Source organism: Mya arenaria, chromosome 7 (assembly GCF_026914265.1).
Source record: "Mya arenaria isolate MELC-2E11 chromosome 7, ASM2691426v1".
In the NCBI taxonomy this organism is placed as follows: Eukaryota; Metazoa; Mollusca; class Bivalvia; order Myida; family Myidae; genus Mya; species Mya arenaria.
Genome location: NC_069128.1, coordinates 26,410,156 through 26,436,633, shown reverse-complemented (window position 1 = coordinate 26,436,633; position 26,478 = coordinate 26,410,156). Strand labels below are relative to the sequence as shown.

Here is a 26,478-nt window from a genome sequence, read left to right as displayed (position 1 = left end):
TACCATGCAAACGGTTACCAGGCTCGCTGAGCCTGAATCGGAGGCTTTCCGTGATGATCTAGCCGTGTAAGACTTCGGTAGCAACCCTGAAGAATCACAGCTTCCTTGTAAACGCATGTAAACCATGGCTTCCTCGTTATCGTAGGTGAATCACGTCCTCATTGTTATTTTATGTGAATCACGGCTACCTCGTTATAGTAGGTGACTCACGGTTTCTTCCTTATTATAGTAGGTGAATCACGGCTTCCGCGTTATCGTAGGTGAATCACGTCTTCCGCGTTATCTAAGGTGAATCACGGCTCCTGCGTTATCGTAGGTGAATCACGTCTTCCGCGTTATCTTAGGTGAATCACGTCTTCCGCGTTATCGTAGGTGAATCACGTCTTCCGCGTTATCTAAGGTGAATCACGGCTCCTGCGTTATCGTAGGTGAATCACGTCTTCCGCGTTATCTAAGGTGAATCACGTCTTCCGCGTTATCGTAGGTGAATCACGTCTTCCGCGTAAGCATAGGTGAATCACGTCTTCCGCGTAAACATAGGTGAATCACGTCTTCCGCGTTATCTAAGGTGAATCACGTCTTCCGCGTAAACATAGGTGAATCACGTCTTCCGCGTTAACATATGTGAATCACGTCTTCCGCGTTATCTTAGGTGAATCTTGGCTTACACGTTATCATAGGTGAATAACGTCTTTTTAAAAAAGAAAGACCCTTCTTCCACTTGTTATAATACACAAACATGGATAAGGAAAAACAATCGACACCTTTTCATCGTTATTAAAGTGTGCCATTGATTAACCAAATTCGGGATGAACCTGCGTTCTTAAAATTACCAGAATGAACTAGTAAGCATTTTTTAAATGTGTTGATCTATCTCCAAAACTGGCGATCGGCACTCGAAAAACAATAAACACGATATCGGATGGCAATTACACGAAAGAACAGTATTAAATCGTAGTTTTGAAGAATAAAGTGCATAGAGTGAGTCGGTAAGCCTAGTTAGAACGTGCATTGTTTACACGTGATATTTAAATACGGACATTCTTTTTATTTTAAGCGTCATCGTAGTTTAGCCATTGCTTTTCATTCGGTGCACAAGGTCGTTTCTAAAAATATCATTTTAACATAAACTGTCCGAATCGAGGGCGAATTTCACCCCATACATTCATGAACGAACCAGGAAAGCTGGACGCACCTGACTTTACTACCCTTGATACAATTCTAAGTATTTTAATTGAAAAGAATATCATATATACTTTTGGTGTTAACTAGGTTTAAACAAATAAAACTTCAGCGCGCAAAGGGCTGGGGCACAATCCAACGATGTCATATCCGAACGGACTTTACGTTCGGATACAATTTCGGGGCGTTTTTCTAAAAAAAAACACACTACAATTAAATGTCATTTTATAGCCTTTTCAATCATAAAAATAGAAAAAATCGCAAAATATTTCACCTCGTGAACATTAAAAGTATGTGTTTGGTGCACACTCGGTGAAATAGAGTGCGACCTTACACTGAAACAAACAATAATCCTCTATATGTCACACATCCGTTACACAGATAATAAGCGATGGCTATATTAAACCGGAGACAAGGTTCACCCATGTGCTGAAAAAATAATCTAAAGAGAAAATTCTTATTTAAGTGACCCATTAAAATTTATGTAATTGAAGATAGTAGCCTAGTGACGTGAAGTCAGCGGTCTAGTGACGTGAAGTCAGCGGCCTAGCGACGTGAAGTCAGCGGCCTAGTGACGTGAAGTTAGCGGTCTAGTGACGTGAAGTCAGTGGCCTAGTGATGTGAAGTCAGCGGTCTAGTGACGTGAAGTCAGCGGTCTAGTGACGTGAAGTCAGCGGCCTAGTGACGTGAAGTCAGCGGCCTAGCGACTTGAAGTCAGCGGCCTAGTGACGTGAAGTCAGCGACCTAGTGACGTGAAGTCAGCGGCCTAGTGACGTGAAGTCAGCGGCCTAGTGACGTGAAGTCAGCGGTCTAGTGACGTGAAGTCAGTGGCCTAGTGACGTGAAGTCAGCGGCCTAGTGACGTGAAGTCAGCGGCCTAGTGACGTGAAGTCAGCGGCTTAGTGACGTGTAGTCAGCGACCTGGCGGCGTGAAGTTAGCGACCTAGTGGCATGAAGATAGCGGCCTGGCGGCCTTTGTTATAATTTTGAAGCCTTTTTTCAAAAACAATTCCCGAACAAAACCACATCAAAATATGTTGATAATCGCTACAGGATGTTTATTTGTTAGTTCGTTATTATTTTCAAAGAAAACTCCTTAAAATGCATTGAAATGTCGCTTGGTTGGCAGGCCGCTTGGCAGCTCAGTCCACGCCACTGACCCTCTACGCTCACGCCGCCGAGCCGCTAAATTCAGGCTGTTTGGCAACTCGACTGCTAAGTTCACGCCTCTAAGCAGCTAAGTTGACGCCATTAGGCTGCTTAAGTTCACCTCTCCAGGCCGCTTAACCGCTAAGTTGAAACTGTGTGCTCCGCTTTAAAAAACGCAAACAAACGTTCATTTATTTTTGTTTTCGAAAAAAAACGCATCCAAAATGCTTTGAAATAGAAACAATTTAAGGCCGTAAGACCGCCAAGTCGAAAGTTTTACGCTGCTAGGCCGCTAACTTCACGCCGCTTAACCGCCAGGCCACTAGGCCGCTATATTCATGCCGCTAGGCAGCCAGGTTTCTAGGCCGCTAACCGCACACCACTAGACCGCTTACGTTACGTACATTTTTACATTAAAGGAAACTATTTTTATATCATTAAAAATCGCATGCCTTTTTACCTGAGCTTTCCGCGTTCTCGAGGAAAGGCGGCTCGGTTTTTGAGTCCCCGGACGCTAACTGCTGGCTCGGAGGCGGCCGGATGTTGTCATGGAAAGACGCCATCGGTAATGTGTATGATTCCAACAGTTTGTAAATAAGGAAGCTCCTTAAATAATGAGCCTTCTCAATTCGGAGCTTAACAACTCATCTAAGATATATTTGAAAAATCAAAAATCCACATACAATTTAATTCAAGTCATACTCCGTATTAAAGAAAACTGAAATGTTTAGAAAGGTTGAAACGCAGTGGTTATATATTAAATAGCGAGTTTAGAAAGTCGGGTTGTTTTGTTTGAAACATAAGCCCCTTGATTGATTGATGATAAGTCAGCTCAATATTAATGAGGACAGTACGATGAAAACATCGTCGTTTAAACAATCATTTTATTATGATTATGTGTCGTGCATTTTGTACAATTAAATTTATATAAATATGTCTTGAATGAATTAAGTGCATCGACATAAAAACAACTTTTTCGATCACGTTTAATAGTTTGTTTTGAATTGCTAGTGTTTCGTGTCGGATTTCATGAAGCTATTGGGCGGAACAATTAACAATCACACAAACAATAGGCTTTAGTATTCAGTCCAGTGTAAAAACACACTTGAAGATTTACACCCAAAAAAGGAACTTGTACTGATTTTTATCAAGAAGATAATGAACTATTTTATGCTCCAAGATAAAGAAACCTTTTGTATTTAAAATTAATTTGTTCTTACAAAATTGTGAAAAAATGTTGTTTATAAGTAAGAAACAAGTAGCAACTGCGAGTGTAGGCGTTTACTAGGTACACATTACTTTCATATACTAGACAATACATGTTGAAAAGGAAATAGTTATTATCTGCATACCAGAAACATGCGTGTTGATGAAACCGCCGGACGCGAGTGGACAACCAAATCGGACAAAACTGTACAAAATGGTATTTTGCCCTCAGCTAGCGGAAATGCTCGCCAGTCTGAAAATAAAACGGCAAATGATGAAGATGAAATTTCGGCACGATCTAAGAATATTGCCGGTGACCGACTGAATGACGCCACTAGCGACAAACACAATCCATCTTTCAATCAAGGAGCAGAAAATAGCAAAACTGTGAGCAATAAATCTACAACACTAGACATATTTTCTGAAGTGAATGACAAAAATGGCTCGGAAAACAGTATCATACTGCCAGATATTAACAAAGTAAGACTGTTTTTATTCTTTAAACAAACATGCTTGTATCATTAATTATGCAAACCATTTCAGAATCCATTTTGAGCTCGACATTTCGAAGAGTAAAGAGGGCTATTCCATCCGCCTCAGCGTCGGTGTGTCGGCGTCCGGTTAAAGTGTTAAGGAATTTTGGAATTTCCACTTATAACTCAAATACCCATAATTCAATTCACTTTATTTATTCAGTTATTCAAAACCATCACACACTTATGTAACATTGCTTCATATCATTCAAATTACAAGTCATGGCTCCTGATTGACTTGAAAACGAAAGTTAAAAAGTTAAATTTTAAGAGCACATTGTGTCCGGTTTAAATTTAAGGGCAAGTTGAGATTTTCACTAAAACAATGTAACTTCAATACCTTTTATTCAATTGACTTAAATCTGCACTCTCACAGATTTACCGTTTTTACAACTTTTTTCTATTTTTAATCTTGGCATGGGCATTTTTTTTGCGAAAATATCTGCAAAACCAGTGATAAAAGACTGATGACAAAAGATCAGATGTTCATTTTTCCGTTCCAAAATTAATGTTTTATGGCTAAAACTGTTACTTACGGTTTAAAACAAAATGCATGAAACATAAATTTATGAACTTAAAAAATAAAAATCTGCACGCTTACTTTTTGTCAGCCGTCTTATATGACTGGTTTACATTTATTTTCGCATAAATTGGCTCGTTCCAAGACAAAAAAAAAGAGAAAAAAAGGTTGTCAAAACGTTCAATCTGTAAGAGTGCAGCTTTAATACTTCACACAGTTGTTTACGGATATCATACAATTAGGTTGCCTAACCCTGTTTTGTCCTAAACACTGTCTACGGCCCTTGATGGACTATGAGAGTTTTGTTTTAGTGCAAGTTGGGGTTTTAATTTAGATATCAATTACTGTTCATTTAATGGACTTTATACTTCATACATTTGTTTACGGCACAGTTGAGTTACTTTTTTGTTTTTACTTATTTATTGTTTTTAAAAGCAAATATTACATCTTAAATGCATTCATTGATTGCCCTTTGTTTCATTTAAAATGGTGTAGGAAAAGAAAAGAAACACAAAATAACCCTGAATTTGCTTAAAAGACGTTCTACTGAAGGCACTTTATGACGTATGCAGTGAATAAAAAATACTTCGCGTCATGACGTCATCGCACGCGCTTTTTGGTGAAATGTACAAAGATGAGTTTCCCTGTGTCAAATTTTCACAAAAAAAAGTAGTTTAAGGCATGCTCGAATAAATATAAATCATGCGTGTCCGGTCCGGATATAAATATCCGACTCTCGGGCAAACTGGCAACTGGCAAACCCTCATGGTTGGATTTTTATAATCGGACCAGAAACAAATAATTGAATAAAAGTTCTTTTCACGCTCAGTCTGTCACTCACCAATCGGGAAATCTATGATTTCTTTTTTCGTGGTCAGTCTGCCAGTTTGGACGGAGCATCCACTGCTTGTCGCACCATGGACGCCGTTTACGAGGGAGCCTCCCCTTCCGGTCGCATCATAAGCACCGATCCGAACGGCGTCTCTACTTCCGGGCGCACCATGGACACTGTCCTCCTGCAGCAGAGGATCGACAGGTACGAACAAAAGGTGAGTGATTGTGGAAAGTAAACACTATTTTCAAGGAAGGAAAGAGGAAATTATGTTTCGTTCTAACATGACATGCAGAAGCGTAAAAAGTTATGTAGTTAGACATCAACATTGATCTAAGTACTGTTGGTAGGACCCAGCGACGTCCGAGGTTGACCCGGGCTCTCTGGCAGAGGAGATGACAATCGCATTGAGCCGGTTGAGCAGCCCTGTAGACGGTCCCTCCAAACCGGTAGCCCTCGATCTGCCACCCCAGAAACTACAACTGCCTGGCGACATAGGGGAACAGAAAACGTCCCCTCCTTCTCTTCCGGTGCAGGTAGGGAAAACTCATCCAAGTCGGCAGATCGTGGTTGCTGATACAGGTAAACAGGAAAAACAGCCTGGACAGGAACCAGCTGATAATCGAGTGAAAGAGGGACAGCGGACGGATAGACGAAAGGCGGTAACTACCCGGAAAGTGAAAATAACCTTGGACAAGAAGAAATCTGCATCTAAACAATACAAAACTGGTTGGTATTGAGGGCTTCTTTTCAACATCGACGGTCCTGTTAAGTACAAACATAAAAATATCTTCTTCTTATACAATATTCATTTTATATAGTGCATGTACATGTATAAACATTTCTGATATATTTTGTATCTGGTAAACACATTATATAATCCGTATATATAACCACGTAGATGACATGAGTTTTCTCGACCTGAGCCCTCGCTCTTACCATGGGGCCTGGAGGACTGTCGGTCGCGGTGGAGGCGGAGACCGCAAAGGTCGGCTGGTTGACAACCATGTGAAGAAGCATGCGCTGTACCACGCGCGGTTCGCGGCCGCCCCAGACCGCCGCCAGGCCTTTTACCACGCGCGGTACTATTACTACTCGTCCAACTTGATCTACTCGAGGTACCGCATCTCCCGGGTCTTCATGAGAAAGGAGAAAGCTGGTCTGGTGGGTAGAGGTCGTGGGTTGAGGTGTTATAGTTTTAACTCCGTAGTGTAAATCTCGCAAAGAGTAATGTGCTTTGCAATATTGCGCGGAAGTGCATAAACTTCAGGTATATTCAATAATAATTGGTCTGTGAGCATATATATATATATATACTAGTATCTATAGATGTGTTTCAAGAGATTTAGCATTACGACAATATAATATAGTATTTTTTAAAATAGCATTTGATGCGGCCGGAAACCAACTACATCCGATTGTGTCTGGCATGCGTGGAAGTCGGCACGGAGCTGCTGAGGGATGCTTTCCGGCGCTTCCTTGGCAGCATGCAGCCCTACCAGACGTTTGAATTCTTCTTGGCCGCAAACCGGAAGAAGATCACCGGCTACGCATCGACTGAGAGAATCATAAGCTCAAGGTTATCCTTACGGCATTACAGTATATCACGCCTCCAACATAAATGAAGCAACGCTATTGGTTCAGGACTGGTCACGCGGTGACCCAATATTTTTCCATATTGAGTCACCAAATTTATATCGTACCAAAATGGCGTCTGTTTTCCGATTCCAATGAATATTCTGATGAATAAATGAAACATTTAAACATCTAAACAGGTCTTCGACGTGATATATACGTTATATCTAACGCTCTCATCCGATATGGTTTCATTTGCCCCGTATATTCCATATCGGGCTCTACTAGCTCCGTAACATATAATATCAGGCCACACCAAATTAATGTTTAGTTCCTCGGATTTTTGCCAAAAAAAATGGAGCGAGCGAGCGAAAAAAAAATGGCAGTTTTCATAAAAACCGAAGCGAGCGAAGAGCGAAAAATATAGTTTTCCTTATATTCAATATAAAGAAAGATTGTTCAAAATAATTGCTCTTTAATGCCATCTTGAACTGAACCTCTAATGGACATTGGGAAAATGTCGGAATACATACTATTTATTCATCCATGTTTAGTACAAACATTATATGGATAAATCTAATTTCTTATATAATTAAAAAGTACTTTAATATGACGACCACTCATAATAATAAATAACCCTGCTTTTAGTAAAAAGTTTGAAACGACTGATATAAATCTACCTGAATCATTTTAACATCATATGCAACTGTATTTAGACATAACTTAGGATTGATTTTGGATTTGTAAAAAAATGATCACTTACACAGGCATCATCAAACATCAGACTCCATATAACATAGACTAAATTTTGTTTTTATTATCACAGGAAATGCAATGACATGTGCTTATTAAAATAAAAAGAACAAGGGTATTTTTCAGAGTACTTTTTTTGTTATTTAGATGTTTTTTTATGCACCAGCCAATTGTATATGCCCCCCCCCCCCAAGTCCGGTATAGCGGGGACTTTGACTTCCGGTCTCTCAAAACCCGGGTAAAATACCCGACCTTCAGGGACACACTGCAGATAAAATCCCTGCCAAATGGCCCCGCAACCCCGGATACCTATGTGAGGCCCATTCCTGACTATTTTCAATATGAAGACAAAACCACATTCACTAGGCACTGCGGGGCCACCTGAAAGGTAAAAACACTGCCTCCGCTGTCCCCGGTATACCACCGGAACGAGGGCGAGGGGTGGGCGGGGCAGTGGTTAGAATTGACTAGTTCTGGCTTCCATAACTTTAATGTTGATATATATATTTTTGATGTTTACAACACATTAAAGTTATGGCGTAACCCCCATAGTAAAGTCAACCAGAATCAATTGAGTGTGATGATGCAATGCAATCACATGACCATGATGACGTCGATGGATTCTATTTATAGCATCGGATTCACATTGTTCATTTAGTTGAATCCAATTGCAGTAAGGCTGTAAATACCTTTTGATAAGTAAAAACTATTTATTTTTTCCAAATTTGTTATTAGTTATTTATTAATTAATCGAAATAGAAAAAATAACAGAAAACTAAACATTAGGCCACATGGGTATTTTCTGAAAATCTTGGTGTCACGTGATTAAATTTGAACACAACTATGACCTAGATAAGGAATGCTTGTAATAGGATTTATTAAAATGCTAAATCAACTATCTTTAAAGCGTTTTTTGGTTTTGAAAATGAGTTTGTGAACTACATTTACTTCATTAACCTAAGGAAACAGCTATTTTGTCTGTACAATGCATACAAGTAAAATAACAGCGTGACATAAAAATGTCACGAATTCTGGTAGGGTTTGGATACGGCGTTCTCTTCAGCGAACACATCCAAAAAGGTAATATATAACGTGTTCGCTGAAGTTCTTTAGCTAACAATTGACAAGTGCATTACAATCCCGCATTATGCTGCAAATAAAAACAAAATATAAGGTGATAAACTTAGGCTTACTTATGTTGAGGTATATCCAGACCACTATTTATATCGCTGTTTGTGAAAAGATATTTGTTCAAAACTGTTGTTTTGTCAGAATTTGATCGAAAATGAGCTTGATACATCAATTTGGACCAAACAATGACTCATGTTCCAGTTAAGCTGACCTGTCATCTTCAGCATCGTCGTAACGAGGTAAAATTTTGGTCCCCTGTATTATGACTTGAATAAAATTGTACTAAGTTGATCATTCCGATTTCAAAACAATTTCAAAACGAGTCACTAATTACGCAGTATAATCGCTACCAGTCTCAGATACACATGCTGTATTGCTTTAATTAATGATCCTTTAGTGCATGAGACGATCAACAATGACTTCAAGCATGCTCAAAACATATTTATTGTAAAAAATAAGATTTAATTTCCAAACTTCGAGCCACATTGTTTATACCGGAAGCCGCCATTTTGATTGAATTTATTGAAACTCATGCTCATTCGGAACTCCTCGGCCATTTTATCGAAAACAACCTCGGATGTATTTGGACGGTTTACATACTCGTTTACATACTCAAAAAGTGGTACGTTTAAGTCCGCTGCAAGTAGATCGCGTAGTAATTTTATTTAGCAGTTAAACTTTGTGACATTACTCTTGGGATTCTTAAATATGTTTGCAATAATACAATTCAATGGCAATCAATTTAAACTTAGATCAATAAATACAACTCTAAAACACTATATTTAATTAATGATATAATTCAAAATTTTACGAACTACTTCAACTGATGTACCTGCATACATCCGAGGTTGTTTTTGAAAAAAAATGGCCGAGGAGTTCCGAATGACTTATGCTAAACCGATCGATATACAGTATGAAAACTCTACGCATCGGTAACTTCCCTTTACAAAACACGAAAACTAGCGTAGAAAAATTATACTTGATTATTTTTAACCTTTTAATAAATGATTACTTCAAAAAAATAGGAGCGGTAAATCCGCGGAACGAAATATCAATTTGGTGTGGCCTTAGTATAGAAAAAATACTATTTGTACCGATTAGCAATACACATGTTGGCTTGTTAACATCCGATATAAAAGCAAGACTCTCTGAAAAAATGTTTTCCTTTCCAACAACCAATGTCAGGGGCGTAGCTAGCTCTCTATTCATGTGATTCATAAGTGTGCTAAGAGTGTTCGGGGGCATGACACCCCGGAAAATTTCAAAACAATGGTGCAATCTGGTGCATTCTGGGCGTTCTGATGTGCTTTATTTAGCTAGAACTGGAAAATGGACAGTTTTGGGATCATGATGTCAAGCATGCATACTGCAACTTTGGCTGATTTTTTGGATTTATTTAGCCAGATTCATATGGATTCAGCCGCGAACTCGCGTGTAGGTAGCTACGCGCCTGATTCTTGTCTAAATCACATTTCACTTGAACTGATTTGATTACAGATGGAAGACCATTTATCCAGAAACAGGGGTGGAAGTTCAGCTGGAGCAGCTTGATCACGTGTTACTTTTCTGGTTATTACGTCACATGTGTAGGTACCGGCGAGTGAATGACGTCATCTGGCGATGGAAGGCAGCAAAGAGTGACACTAGCGAGGTTGCAGATGTCACCAGGATTCGCGACCTCCGCAACTTTCTTCTTGACATAAAAGAACGGACACTATTTGAAGACGAGTATAAAAGAAAAATTGATGATTTCAAGAAAGTAAGTGTTTTAATTAATGTTTGCCGAACTTGAAGCACCAGAATAATTATGATAATATACGTACTATTTATAGAATTATAGATCTACGGAAAATATTGTTTCAAGATTTTGAATTTGTATCTACTTATTACGGTCTAGATTATAAGCACTTAACTGTTTGTTAACCTATGAAATTGCGCGATCATGATGTTACTTGAATCATCGTCACTGATTGCGATATAAACCTTCAGGTAACCAAACGACTGGCCAGTGAGAGTTCAATCAAGGAACGCCTCGATCGCTTAGATGCTTTACAGAAGAAAGAACCGGAAGTCAGTGACACAGAAAAGCTTGTTCTGTTGTTGAAGGGTTGGGCATCGGAACTTGGCGATAGAAACATCGGCAAGATAGGCAAGAATAATTCATTATTTTAAATAATTTAAAATGCCTTTTACACAGAGCCTATTAAATGTGTTAAGCTCCAAAGCGTTTTATACGCCCGTTTTAAAACGGGACTAATTATAGCTTTACCCGCGGCGTACGGACGGATGGATGGGTTATCGCCCGTTAATTATAGAAAATTCCTCATTTTGGTCTTACCCGATCAATAACTTGTAAAGCCTGTGTCCGATCATCACTAAATTTGCCCATAACGTGTATTTGCATATTGTCTCGGACAATCTTGATAACCAGCCGTATCGCTTAAGTCACTCAAGAGTATTTACCCTTTAATCATCACTAGATTTGGCCCGAATGTGTATAATATCTTTTTCTTGCTACATGTACATAACCAGCCATGTTGCCTACGTCACTCAAGAGTCATGGCCTTGAATGTCAAACAACTGTCTTTACAGTGTCCGCTCTCTAAATCGACATAATGAATACAGTAAAGATATTTTAGTATGATTACCTTTGTCGCTTCCCGAATGTTGTTTGTAGACAGTTATAATTCATTTAAACGTATTTTTATGATGACCCTAGTTTACATCTATATTTGTCAGCACCTCTGAAGCAAGCTTGGGATGTCGTCAATGAGACAAAAGGTACATTGTTTCGACATCCTTTATTTTTCTTAAGTAGTTCATCACAACATTTCAAATTAAAACGCTATTAAAAAGGAAGCTCATATTTGTAAGGGCAATCTGGAAAACACAGATACATTGATATCTTATTTCGTCAAGTTTAAAACTTAAACAACATGAACAAATTGTGTAAAACTCCGGCAATTCCAATTTACCTTCATATCCCTGAAGAGTTCACCCGGCGGTTCATGTCGCGGCATCGGAAGCCAAAACTGTTCGTGAAGTTCCGGTCGTATGAGGCAGTGGCGGAAACAATTGAGAAGCACGGAGTCGTAGTTATTGTGGGTAAGTCACGGCGGTAGGGGATTACGGGCGGCTATGCATTCCGGGGAATGATTTCAACACTGGAAAAATAGACTATTTATTGACAGCGTTATGATGTTTTGAGACAGTTATTATTCATTCACATGTAATTTGACACTGAACATTGAACACAATTTAAAAAAATTAAAATCACCTATGTAAAACATATTTACTGGTTCTACTATTGACAGGCAACTCAGGGGAGGGTAAGACGACCGCGGCTGTAGCGCTGCTAGCAAGTCGATGGGACGCGGACGAGGCTGTGGTTTTGACGGACCCTTCGAAGTTGGGTTTCCTGGATACGCGCACTGCCGCCTCACTGTTCGTGGACGATATGTTTGGCAGCATGTACTTACTGGAGCAAGATCTGCGGTCCTGGGAACCTAAGTTTGAACAGGTGGCGACCATGTCAGGCTCTTGTCACAGGAAACATGTTGTTATCAATATATATGTCAATCTTAGCAGTCCTTTGACTAAGTTGCTAAAAAAATCATACATTGTATATTTTAAAAAATCATACATTGTATATGTATTTCTTAAAACACAAATTTTAGTATATGTAAAACGTGATAGGGTCAGTAACATTTAGTTTAAGTCAGTATTTAACTGTGTTCCAGTCTGTTTGCCAATACTGATTAAGCTGTACATGTTTACTTATAATGTTTTTAGATGGATTCAAAGCATTTGTAAGAACTTTTAAATGAATAATTACATCAAAGATTTATAATTGGCTTTATTATGTACCAACCCGTGGTTACGTAAAGGCGTCACAAAGTCTGCAGTGGTATTTGGGTGTTGTTGTGTGGGTCGGTCACATTCACGATATCAAAAAATATACTTTTCCCACCAAAATAAGCCTCAGAATTTCAATCCTAAGCCCACCTCTGTCCCCAACAAATTAAATGAAACAATTTAATACCGAAAGTAATAAAATAATTACAACTACTAGAACGGCAATTTAATTGCAGTTTTAGGATATGCTGGGTCAATTCACAAAGCCATTCTTAAGGCCCTGACCCATTTCACAAAACACAAATATGTGTGATAAAACACTAGTCAGCTAGTTTAGGTTAGGACGTTATACTATCACTATGTAAAAGAAAAGTTTCTTTCTTGCAGATGTGGAGCTGCGCCAGTCAAGCACGTGCAGGCAAGCGGGCGTATATCGTGATCACCATGCGAAAACACGTGTATGATCAATGCGTACAGACGCTTGCCAAATACAAACTGTTCCACAAGGACCACATCGTGGAATTCAACTCTAAAGGTGATGTAAAGAGACTTATTGACTTTTACTTTATTTTACTCCATGGTATCGATATTGCAGAAAACATCCAATTATAGAGTAAAAAAATATTTTGGCGAACCCAATCCGATAAAGTAAAGAAAAAAACGACGCCTTCACCACTAGATCACCTGCAGGACTTATACATCCCGTGAATCAATCAATCAATCAATCAATCAATCAGTCTTCAATCAATCAATCAGTCAATCAATCAGTCGCAACATCAAAGCCGAAATAAAGAGACCAAAAGAACTATAGCGCTAATGAAAATTGTGTTCTTCAAAGACGATAGTTGAGAAAATATGTCAACATTTGCTGAAGGGTTCCAGATTTTGGTATCTTAGTTTTAACACTCATAATAATTGGCCACACTTTAATTAGTTATATACAAAAAAGTTCATTTTATAAAAAAAAATCATAATCGAGTAGCTTTAGAGCTGCACTCTCACAAATATACCGTTTTTACAAACTTTTTTTTATTTTTTATCTTGGAACGACCCAATTTTTGCGAAAATCCATGAAAACCTGTGATATAAGACTGCTGACAAAAAATTAGATCACAGAGTTTTATATTTTAGTTCAAAAATTGATGTGTTATGTATTTTTCTTAAACCGTTAGTAACGGTTTAAGCCAGAAAACATTAATTTTCGAACGGAAATATGAAAATCTACGATCTGATCTTTTGTTGGCAATATTAAATCATTGGTTTGCAGATATTTACGCAAAAAATTGATCTTTCCAAGACAAAAAATAAAAAAGAAAGAAGTAAAAACGGTATATCTGTGAGAGTGCAGCTTTAAACACAATAACTGTTAATAGAAATAGCAATGCTACTAAATAAATCCCTTTTATAACAGACAGACAGACAGAAATGTTTATTGTCGTAAACATGTTATGTAACAGTTTCTTGACAAAATATAGAAAATATAAACACACATATAAATATTCAGTATGGTCAGAACGATTCATGGCCTAAATACAAAGAAAAGAGAATACGTGATATAAGTGAGTTAAATTAAAGAGCAAACAAAAATAATAAAAAATAAGGTATCAAAAAAGGGAAACAAGATACATATCAAAATCAAATTGTGGGGTATATATTAAATACAGTAATAAAGTATTATGGGAGGCTATTCACAAATGTCATAATACTTGAAAGATCTAAACGGTGTTATTAATTAAGGAATTTCTTAACATAAATGCTTGATATATAAATTTACTTAAGCTGCTTAGTATGCTTACGTTTTTCGATAACATTAGTTCGATAAACTTGTACATACTTGGGTTTCTAATATAATATCTTTTAATCATTTTTTTCTGAAGTCATTATATACCGGACATATTATGATGAAATGATATTCATCTTCTAAATCATTAGAGTTACACACAGTACAATAACGTTGGGCTCTATCTGTTCTATTTCGGCCATATCGGCCGGTTTCTATATACAGTTTATGAGATGACAATCTTAGCTTAGACAAAGACATTCTTCGTTTCTTTGGTAAATACTCTAGGTAAAGTTCAATTTCAAAATGTTCCTTAATTAGTTTATATGTGCATAAAGTACTACTATTGTTTATCCCTTCATACCATGATTGCTTAAACACATCGAACATTCTATTTTTAAACATAATATGAAAGTTTTTCAAATTAACTGAGTTTGGATTTAACCACACATATGAGAAACCATACATATCTAACAAAGATTTTACCTTATTGGCCCAATTGTTACGATAATCAAGGTTCCCTAACATGTCATTATATAATTCTTTTGTGATAATGTTGTCGGTAGAAATAGTTGTACACCAAAATTTTATAATCCTAGCATATCTATTGACGTATAGAGGGTATCTACCTATTTCACCGTAAACGGCCATGTTGCATGAACTCGTTTTAACACCTAGAATGTATTTACAAAATTTAAAATGAATTCGCTCGATCTCTTTCGATTTTGAAAATCCCCATATCTCAGAACCATGATTCAACGTGGCCCCAACAAAGGCGTCAAACAATTGACAAAGGACGCTAGGCTTAAAATTGTAATGCTTTGTATTATTCATAAGTACATAAAGAGCCTTAATACCTTTCCCTGCTATGGATTCTTGGTTTAAAACAAAGGACCCGGTGTAGTTAAAAACTGTTCCAAGGTAATTAAAATCATCAACTGTTTCAAGATAATTATTATCATATGTCCATTTTTCATTTTCACGTAGATTGCCCCTTTTCCGAAATACCATTATCTTTGTTTTTCCTATGTTAACTTCTAGTCCCCATTTCAAACAATAAACATGCAACAAATTTAAGCTATTTTGTAATTCATCAACAGTATTGCCAAAAATTACCATATCGTCGGCAAATAACATTAGTATAACAGTGATATCATCTAAGGTAAGTCCGCTTACAGGATTATCTTCTAAAAATAGCTCAAGATCATCGACGAAAAGTGCAAAAAAAATTAAACATGATTTCACATTCGCATACATATTCCTGACTATTCTAAGCATTTTCCCATCAACTCCTGCTCTTAAAAAGCTTTAGCCAAAGGCTATGTAAACTGACACTATCAAAAGCACGTTTCATGTCAATAAAAGAGCAGTACAACCTTTTCTTATCATGTAGCAGTTTTTGTACAATTGCATTTAATATAAAAATCGCATCTGTAGTAGACCGACCCCTACGAAATCCAAATTGAGAATCGCTCAGTATATTATTATTTTCTGCCCGGTCAGTTACTCTTTTATTTAATATTCCGGTAAAAACCTTTGCAAAACAGCTTACTAATGTAATCCCACGGTAATTACTTGGGTTGCTTGAGTCGTTCGTTTTGTATACAGGAACAATAATACCTTTAGACCACTCCAATGGAAAGTGACACGAATTAAGAATAGCATTAAATAAATCAACTAGGTGTGACGACAGAATATCGAATGCCTCGATAAAATACTCATTTAATAATTGGTCATTACCAAATGCTTTACCCCTCTGGAGTGATTTAACTACTTTTTTTTATTTCTTCAGAAGTAATAGGATTATCTAGTTCCTCGAACCTACAATGAATATTTTCAAAAAAAATGCTAAAAAAGCTTGCTTCATGGTTTTTAGCTGAAGGTATATCATTTTGCAATGATGAAAAGTAATTGTAGAAATCATCCATAGAAACATTGTTATTTGAATTAGGTTTTTTTCTTTTTAAATAGTTTCCAAAATTAACGTGGCTTAGAATGCCTCAACCTTTCAATTTCCTTAATTTTACTGTTTTCGTAGACTCTTCGTTTACGCTTAACTAAGCGCTTGTAGGCTATCTTATATTCAATCATAATTGATCTGTTATTATCATTCTTATCACAATTATAGACATATAAAGCATTTTTGAACAACAATTTGGCCTCTCGGCACGCTTGGTCGAACCACTCGGACTTTTTAAAATGACTATTTCGTGGACGATTTGAGTTATCAACACGGCTATTTTTACGAAATAACAAACGTAACCTGAGATCGCTTGTTAAAGGGACACGCTCATGTTTTTGTAAATACATGTATACATGTTTTTGAATGGCGAAATAAAGTGTGAAAAACTATTGGAAATATTTAAACTGAGATACTGACGGCTGGAAACCATCAACAAATGTTGATAAATGCTCAAATATTGTATTTGGAGTCCGCGATTTTGAATAGACTTATTAACGTGATTCAAGAAAAGGCTTTATGGTTAAATTATTTTGAAATTTTGTATGAGGCTTTGTGGGCTATCAGTTTTCAAATATTTCCCCTTGACTGTAGTGTAAGTTCGCACCCAACTAAGACCAAGATATATCTTTTTATACTGAATGTGTATTTTTTGGCATGTTCGGTATTAAAGAGTAAACTAGTTATTATTTAAGGTTTTAGATGCATAACCGGAAATAAAGTTGGGGGAAACATGAGCGAGTCCGTTAAAGCTACTCTTAACATGTTCGTAAATGTATTACCAATATTATCTATGACTTGCTTCCGTTTTTTCATCTAGCATGCACTATCTTATGGTTGTCGTATGTCGTTTTCAAAATACCATCCAAACAGATCTAACTTCCGCGGACATGCGGCAGATGCTTTCCTACCACATCCTGGTTGACAGCCAGGTCCGTGCCGAGATCTACCGGAACGCGCACCTCCACACGGGCTCCCTTGGATTCCCCCAGTGTTGCGCCCTCTACGTCTCGCAGCGCCGCCTACATGACATGTGGGCACACTTCTTTGAGCATCCAATAGGTACCCTTGACCTGAGCTAATTGATCGTGTATGAATAATAAAAAACAGCTTGCAACAACCATATCTACATACTAGTAAACGAACCACTTAAACAATTACAAACATGATAATGTACTTTTTGACAGTTTGAAAATTTAAATTTACACTCAACACATACACTATGCGAAGAGAAGTCTAAACACGCAATACAAATTACATTTGTAATGAAATTATATAATATATATGTATACATGTATATATAATGCAGCTAATAAAATAAGGTAAAACTTTCTAATTCAAAACATAGCACAGCTCGAAATTGAAATAATGTAATGTAATAATACATAGTTTAAACGATTTAGTGCATACCAGGTATTTCTGTAAATATGAGGTAATAATGATTTCCTTTCCTTAGTAAATGAGGTTATGGAAATTACGTTTCGATTGCAAATGTTCATTTACGATGATTTCTGATCAGTGTAAGCCAAACACGTTTTTCAATAGGTAAATGTTTGATACATAATACAGGAGGCGTTTCACTGACATTCTTTATATTCGTATACAGTGTATGTATACTACATGATGAATTCCGTCATAAATGCTACGCCGGAAGGCAATATTTTGCTTCGAATGAAGACTTTAAACAAAGATAACTTTCCTATTTATTCACGATTTTAAATGAAACATAGCGCAGTCTATGCCGCTTACTGAGCCCCACCTATGGTCTTTTACCAGAGTTTGATATAGAGTGTAGTTTCTTAAAACACTTCGACAAACTTTTTCACACTACGGCCGTCTGACGGAGCACTGTCAAAACATTATTTTGGAAACAGGTTTGTCTAAGTGTTTGATAAAACTAATCACCTGATTAAACTTCGGTAATAATACGAAGGCGGCGCTCTGTAAGCGGCATAGACTGCCCTTTGTTTTATTTGAAATGGTGTATTTAAAAAAGTTATCTTTGATTTAAGTCTTTATTTTAAGCAAAATGTTGCCGTCCGACGTAGCATATATGACGTAATTTATAACGTGATATACACCCACTGTGCTGTCTTACAGACGAGTACTGGTCCTATCGGCGCAGCTGGGGCTCTCTCTAAAACGTCCTCCCTGTCACAACGGAGCTAGTCTGTGAGCCCGTTCAAGTTTGATATCAATTAACTGCATTTTATCACTTAGAATTGTACATATGTCTCCCATGTCTTTTAACGTGCCGTGCTCTAGTTCACACGCCCACATACATATTGTTATTTATTCCAGACGTTCTAGAAGGCGACTTGGAAACGTTACACCGGTCAGACATCCACGCATACTTCGCCCTAGTCGTGATGATGTTTCAACCGGGAGCCAGGCTTTACGCCAAAAAACTCAGGGTTAGTACTAAGAGGAGCGTGTATCGAGCTATATCTTTGAGTGACTATGGAACGCCGCAACCGACTTATTTGACGTGGCAGTCAACGTGCAGTGGTAACAGCATTACAATAATTTTATTATGATGCTTTCACCTAGGTATGTCATGGGTGACTCTTTAATTCATACATATGACGACCCTTCTCATACATGTAAATTGAATGGTGTTATATGTGACATAATCGCCATTTCAAGTGTTGAAGGCAGCATTACGTGTTTTAGCTCCACCCTGTTTTGTGATACAACAAACAAACGTAAAACACTCGTATTATACAATGGCAACAGTACACTTAGTTTTTTTAGATAGTTGCATGATAGTTTGTGTTTTATATTCTCCAACATAGAAGTCTATCAGTGGAAATATAAAGAACTAGAGGATATCCGTCGAGTTCAATGTAATGTCTAATGTTATTTCAAGAATGGAAGTAGAAGTCATTTTGAAATAAAAAACGATGATGAATGAAATCGTTTTTTATGAAACAGAGGAAAAGCTATGAACCAGTCAGAATGATCCCTAGAACTTTATAATTTGAAGTACACTTCCTCGTGCAGAACACCTCCATGTACATGAATGGTATCGAATGAATAAAGAACACATGTAAAGCGTTCGGTTTATAAAATTTCAGGACATTTATGTTTAATTTATGGCTGACATGAAGCATAAAATTCTGTTTTTAAGGATCTCCAAGATGAGACGTTCCTTCAGCAGCTTCAGTCTCTGGCAGAAGTGTGTAAGGTGCCCATCACTGAGAAACTTCCGGAACAGCTACTGACGTCACTCTCAGGCCAGCTCACACCTTACGTCTACTGGGAGAAGAACATAGACTGCTATACGTTTTCGCACGAGAGCGTCATGGAACTTATGATGTCATCATTTGTGAAACGGCACCCACAGCATGTACTAGAAAGTATGACTTTATATTATGCAATATTAACCTGAGAAATATTTTATGATATGTATAAAGACAGACGTTATTGACCGAGGCGAAATGATATAAAAAGTACAGACGCAAGTCAAACTGATTTTGTCTTGACGCTGTCTTATGCACAAATTATGTTATATATTCATTTAAAAAACGTTATATCTTATTATTTTAACTTGCGCCCCTCCACCATAACCTAAATTGAATTTGCTTAAAGTGGTGACATTGTGTGCGTGTGTGTGTGTGTGGGGGGGGGGGGGCATTTTGGACGAATTTTATATACCATATACGAAACTGGTTTAAATTTATTTGATTCATTTGAATCCCCTTTTTTCTTAAAGGGGGCTGTCATTGTATAAAGTAGAATTATATACTAATAAAATCTAAACGTACCAGTTTCTTCGGCGTTTTGTATTTTATTTATTTTTTTGTTAAGATTGAGTGTTGAGGATCGACCTTTGCTTTGGTTTTTGAATGTCCAATGTCGTTCCAGCACGACCATTGTTTTTGAATGTTCAATGTCCGAGGTTGTGCCAGCACGATATTTATTTTCGATTATCCAAAGGTTACCTATCTTCACACAGAACATTTTATTACTGAAAGAATGCAAGTCAAATACGAAATATCAATATACAAAGTAAGGCTGGAATAAGGTAAATTTATTAAAGACTTTCTCATAGTAAATACAACATGACTTTTTGAAGAAGTTAAAAACGAAATTATTTCATATCCATTGAATTTGCATGAATAATATCTATTGAATTTTCATGAATATTTAAAAGATGGTTAAAAGATAAGAGCATCGAAGAATGACATCGAACATTTCAGCGTGTGAGCTCCAGTTTCTGTTGGACTACGTGTTTACTGAGGAGAACCTTCTGAAGTCTCGAAACCAGGTGTTTGCCATGCGTATATCACCTGACCACTTCTGGCTGCTCTCCCAATCTATCGACCACTATATCAACTACGGTCATGTGGTTGCCATGGCAACACACCGCGTGCTGCGTGACCCGGGCTTCCGGGAGTTCTTTTTCACGTATCTGGAGAAGCGCGGGGAGTCCGAGCACATCGTATTGGCGGAGGATAGCAGCGTCAAGGTTCGTGTGTGTCGAATTGTCTTGACCTCGTATATTATGCAGAGTAAAACTTGCTCTTAGAAAATTACAATAAAAAGATTGATGATACGCTACTTCGTTGGTTGATGATGTTTCACTGACTTGTGTTATCAACGTTATATAAACATTGTCACGGAACGCTACTTCCTCCCCACTTTGTACTACATTACTGTTCTGGGTTACTTCAATCTATTTGTGCTAACAGGAAGGTGTCAGTCGGCGGCCTGTGGGTCTGATGTTCTCATCTATAAATCAGGACAAGCCCAATGTCGGCCTGGTCCGGGCTCTCTGGAAAACAGGTATGTGGAATGTTCTGATGTTCAAGGTAGGGCGGTTTATTGAGGTGACGGTGTAAAAATTAAAAAAAGATATTGAAAGATGAAAAATAGTTCTATTTCCTTTCTTCATGTTCAAGTACCGAAAATGTGTCATGTGCAATTAACTTCATCTGACTAAACTGTAAGAAATGAACAATAAACATTTAGTTACATGATTATGTTATTATGTTTATAACAATAAAATGCATACATGTATACACGTGTGTGCTTTCATTTGTCCATGATTATTATACAGCAACTGTTTGTTCGAAGGTTTATACCAGAAGCACTCGAGTCCATGGGTTGCGGGTGAACTGCGGTCCTCGCTACTGATGGCGGTCCGGCGCGGTAGTCTAGAGGTGCTCCGACTGCTGGCAGATGGTGGAATCGAAATTCCGCCTTGCCTAATGGCAGAGAGCGATTACTTGGGACGCATAGACATTGTCAAAGAGCTGCTCAAAGTTTGTTGATCGCCATTATTTACATGAATATCTTGCACAGCGGATAGGCATTCCCGGTAAATTTAGCTCTGTTGGCACCCCATCCAGTCGATTCACGCAACAACGCCCCAGTTCTTATTCCTTTTATTTTATGGTTTATAAAAGGTGCATTATGACTTCAATAACGCGCAGTTAAATAAGATATTAGTATACAAGACATCTAATTAATCAAATCACTGAAAGTGCTGAGAGTGGGCGAATGGTAAAGTAGGTGTCGAGACTGATTTTGATGACGCAAAGAATTGAAGAGGTGATTGAATTGAAATTACATGTACGTTACGTCAATACTGAACATAACTGATGTGTTAGAAATGTTGACGTCTGCTTTGTGCAAGAAGATTAGGTTTACCGGTAATTTAAAAAATGTCTGATAGTGTATTATATCGTTACGAAAAATATTAAAATGACGATTTATCTGTGAATTCTGCAAACGTTAAGTGATATTCACATACAAACTGTCAATTGATGTTACAAGTAGTAAGCTGTAAATGATGCATGATACAAAGGCAATAATACAGTATGGAAGAAGTTGTTGCAACATGTATTGTCTTACAAATAAGCTATACACCATCCACTGCAACCTTCCTATCCATCATAATACACTCCTCCATCTGCTTAACGTAGATTGTCAGTGTCACACGCATCTCACAATCACATCTCTACTGATTTACCTCATTTAGTCAGTCTCGACTATACAGTTCCTCCAGTCACTAAGCGTTTTCAATGCACTGATTTCTGGATAACAATCGCAAATATGTAGAAAGCAAGGGGTCGGCACTGGCGACATCCATTACGGAACATGTTATTTTTGACAACATTTCAGGCGCGATTTATCGCCTACCTTAAATAATTCAGTCGGCCATACTTACAGAATCACAAGGTCCTGTTCATCAGCAATTTAATAATTTGAAGTTTGAAGTTGAACACAATGATATTGTTTTTGCATTTTAATTATGACTCATCTATTCAGTATGATATACTAGTTATGAAACTGCCACTGCAAAGTTACACACAGGTTTCAAAGTAGTAGGCGAAAGGAGTTTTTGAGTATAATTATGTAAACCGTCCAAATACATCTATGTAATAACATTTATAATGGTCGATGATAAATTATGTTACATATTGTTTTTTTATGGATACGTTTTTATCATTTGTTAGTGTAAAACATTTATAAATGTATAGGTATTAAAACAACAATAGAAGTGTGTAACTGTTGACGAACCGTAAACCTTTCAGCGTGAGAAATGGAGCCAGGAGCAGCTAGACGTGGCGCTTGTACGGGCGGCTCGTGTTCAGAGTGCAGGGGTGGATGTGGTTAAGCTGCTACTAGGTGCCGGGGCATCTCCCACGTCCATTCGGGCCTCCAGCACCGCCCTTTGTGAAGCCGCCAAGGCCGGTACGTGGATGAAAATTATGTTGACGACAACAACGACGATGTTAAATGTACAGTTGTTATGATTGAAAATGTTTTGGTTTTACTCGTCAACTGATTGTGACAGAGAGTATTTATATCAATCAGACAGTCTGATGTATTTAGACCACTAACCTAGAACTTCGTATAAAATGCACGTTTATTTATACTCTGCAGATAACGTAAAGACAGTGCAACACTTATTATCGTGCGGGGAGCCCGGGTGTGGCTCCAGTGTGACAGAGCGCGACCTTGCGGAGGGAACACCGCTTCATCACGCATGCGACGCCGGCCATATGGACGTCATCCAGATACTCCTGAAAAGGGACGCTAGCGTAAATGCTCCGGATGAACAGGGGATGACGCCCTTTCTCGTGGCCGTTGGCTGGGGGAGGGAGGAGGTATTACAGACATTGCTAACGAAAAAGGTGAATCCGTTACATGTGGACGACCACAAGAATAACATGCTACATATATGTGGCGCTACGGGTCACGATGTTGTTATGAAAATATTAGTGAAAAACTTTCCTGACGTGATACAGAAACTGGCGATAGCTCGGAACGTCTATGGCTGGACGCCCCTTGATTTCAGCTTCCGGTTGGGCCACCTTCAGGTCACGAAAATACTCGTGGCGCAAGTGCTAAAGGTGTCCACACCGCGAAGCCTTGCAAGCCTCTCAGACTCAAAGACGTTTGTGCACACGCGGTTCAGTATCGCTCGCCGTGAGGAATTCGATTTCCTGGAACCAAGTACTTGTCGTTTCGTGTGGGCGTCCGGGCAGAACGCGGTGTACCGGGTACCGCGGTGCAGGTGGCACATTGAGGCAGCGGTGCCAGAGGAGTACGAGGAGACCCGGAAATTTGTGGCAAAACACGAGGAGAAACTCAGATGGTGCCTTGCCAAAACATAAGGCACATACAGGGATACTTGTTTATTTGATTTAAAAAAAACAACAACATTCATTTCCATTTAGTGATTGTAACGTGATCTGAAAGAAATGCTTACTGTAAATTATAGCGGTATATTATTACTGCTGTCATCGAAATCTTCATTTACTATTCCCGGTTACATTTACAGATGACGTCAACAGGAATTAGTTTGTGTATGTTAACATCCGAAATCAAAATAAAATGTTAATAACATTAAGTGTTTTTTCTGCGTTGTTTAACTTAGTCTTTTTGCATGATCAGCATGCGCTAATGATTTTTGAGGTGGAATTTTTAATGAATATAAAATGAATAAGCGGTATCATGAACAACAAACTTGAAAAAGAATTAACTGATTTTCGATTTCAAATTCTAGTGATTTGCAATTTCAAATACTAGTACGTGGTATTCGATTGAAAAACATTATATATCCGAAAAAGGTCGATGATCAAACCTTTCGAATACTGCAGTCAAGCATTTAAACTGCTCAGTTTTAACCATAATCACTGAAATTGATGGACGCTAGATACCAGTCTTTATAAAAAATATTTATAGCTACGTGGTCACAAATTCCCGATAAAATATTTCTTAAATGTTGTTGTTGTTGTTGTTGTTGTTGTTGTTGTTTAAACTCACTGATTTATAAAGCATTAAAATATTGTTTGTTAGTCCGTCGTTGTTGGGTATCGTTGGTGATGGGTGGTCTCGAACCATCGTTTGTTGCGTTCACACCTCTCGTTCGACATAGATGCCGACTCATGATAAATCCCAATAAACTCGTAGACTGACTTGAAAAATGCTATATCATAATTACAAATACACATGTACATATAGTATAACTGTATTTGCTTCGTTGTTGCTTTATTCCGTATTCAACAATTAACTTAAAGGCTTTTAAAATAATCGAAATCTTCATTTACTATTCAGCCCCGGTTACATGTACATATGGCGCTAACAGGACTATACTTATACCAATCCATCATCATTGACGTCGCGTTTCCCAGTTTGGGATAAGTCTCAATATTGTACCATGGAGGGATTCTTGATCAAAATGGACCAGCAACAATATTATTGTAAAATAAAACTATAAAATATGTTTCATAAAAAACAACTTTTTTTAATTTATAAGCAAACAATTGTATAAACTGATAAAAGAAAAAGGAAACATCAAGATACCAAACAATATTTATTTTTTACCGTTATAACAAACCTATGGGCACATTTAATGGGAGTTAATAAAGTTGGCCTAAAACTCGAAGGTTACGGTTTTTTTTATCCCTTGGTTTACGAACCTTAGGACTCGATTCAAGCTCAGAAAAAACGTTTCGAAATATGTTTTTCTTATTTAAGATAATCTGATTTTTAATAAATGGGTAAACCAGATAGGTTAATGTCGATTCATCACATATAACACTATCAATAATATCATGTAGAAACTGTACGTAACCCAACAATTACATAGGCTTACACGATAACCCGTCAGCCAATCTAATTGCAGGAATTTCACTTTAGATACTTCCGGTTTGAGTTTACCCACAAGAACTTGTTGTGAAACAGGTCGGAGGAACTACCGTAAAACAGAAACACCGGGGGGAAAATAATATTAATAAGTAACTGTATAAACAATTGAGTATGTGAAGGGGGTTGGTGCGACTGGGGTTCATACTATATTGTGTTGGATGGGTATATAACATATACCAACATAGTAACATTCTTACACAGTGGTATGTGCTGATATTGTCAGAACAGTGGCCGGGTAGGGGTTTGGGGGTTATCTGTTGGTAGGAATTGACCTAACAATGGGAAAAAACATGCAAATCTGAGCATTTGAGGAAATGCCATTTATATTTAATAATGATTTGCTTAAATAATTACAAATATGTTTAGATTGTTAAAACATTAAACATTTACTAGGCTGAAAATTCGCGGCATAATGAATGCAGTGTGAAGTCTAAATTTGACAGAGTCAGGATTTCTTTATAAAATCGTTTAGAACAATCAGACTTATAGTTAAACAAATTGAAGAACAATGGTAGTTTTTCTACTCAACGTTTAGGCTACAGTAGTGAAAAAGTATTAAAATGATTTGCAATCGTACGTGGTTCAAAACAATTTTCATCATCAATGTTCAAAACGATATTTGGAGAAAATTTACTTTTATTACTATATCCAAGATTTTTTAAATCTGACCATAGCTTTTTTAGATCATTTTTATTTTCTTCCAGCTTGTTTGACATACATGTATATTCTGATTTCGACTTAATGACTTCTTTCTGAACAAGGTTTCTATAACAAGGATATTTTTCTTACTCCCTCTGTTTGCATTTTTTGAACTTAATAGACTGATAAACTAACAGAA

General features: G+C 37.5%; 2 protein-coding genes across 4 annotated transcripts in view; one reads left to right on the top strand and one right to left on the bottom strand.

Annotated features, from left to right (window-relative positions):
* The window catches only part of LOC128240127 (uncharacterized), a 45,609-nt gene extending 42,585 nt beyond the window's left edge, over window positions 1–3,024 (bottom strand). For both annotated transcript variants that reach the window (XM_052956642.1, XM_052956643.1), the window contains exon 1: window positions 2,791–3,024. In XM_052956642.1, coding sequence (XP_052812602.1) covers window positions 2,791–2,893 — 103 coding nt within the window. In that variant the 5' untranslated portion in view covers window positions 2,894–3,024. The remainder of the gene's footprint in view (window positions 1–2,790) is intronic.
* Window positions 3,025–3,448: 424 nt separating this feature from the next.
* Window positions 3,449–24,779, top strand: LOC128240236 (uncharacterized). Of its 2 annotated transcripts, XM_052956770.1 has the most exons (19): window positions 3,449–4,016; window positions 5,468–5,638; window positions 5,772–6,150; window positions 6,323–6,585; window positions 6,807–7,000; window positions 10,378–10,639; window positions 10,870–11,029; window positions 11,620–11,661; window positions 11,872–11,985; window positions 12,195–12,400; window positions 13,123–13,270; window positions 17,349–17,537; window positions 18,777–18,889; window positions 19,606–19,834; window positions 20,678–20,946; window positions 21,170–21,263; window positions 21,555–21,742; window positions 23,018–23,177; window positions 23,370–24,779. In XM_052956770.1, exons 1-19 carry the CDS (start codon window positions 3,690–3,692, stop codon window positions 24,101–24,103), a joined length of 4,242 nt encoding a protein of 1,413 aa, XP_052812730.1. In that variant the 5' UTR covers window positions 3,449–3,689; the 3' UTR covers window positions 24,104–24,779. The 2 variants fall into 2 exon arrangements, with proteins under 2 accessions (XP_052812730.1, XP_052812731.1); XM_052956771.1 differs by lacking the exon at window positions 23,370–24,779 and having other exon boundaries at window positions 21,555–21,798; window positions 23,018–23,118.
* The last annotated feature ends 1,699 nt before the right edge of the window (window positions 24,780–26,478 follow it).

Bases quoted from the DNA above. Each gene is read 5' to 3' on its own strand.
- LOC128240236 (XM_052956770.1), top strand. From the start codon at position 3,690: ATGCGTGTTGATGAAACCGCCGGACGCGAGTGGACAACCAAATCGGAC. The intron at 12,401-13,122 runs GTGGCGACCATG...TCTTTCTTGCAG, and splicing joins GGGAACCTAAGTTTGAACAG to ATGTGGAGCTGCGCCAGTCA. The intron at 23,178-23,369 runs GTACGTGGATGA...TATACTCTGCAG, and splicing joins TTGTGAAGCCGCCAAGGCCG to ATAACGTAAAGACAGTGCAA.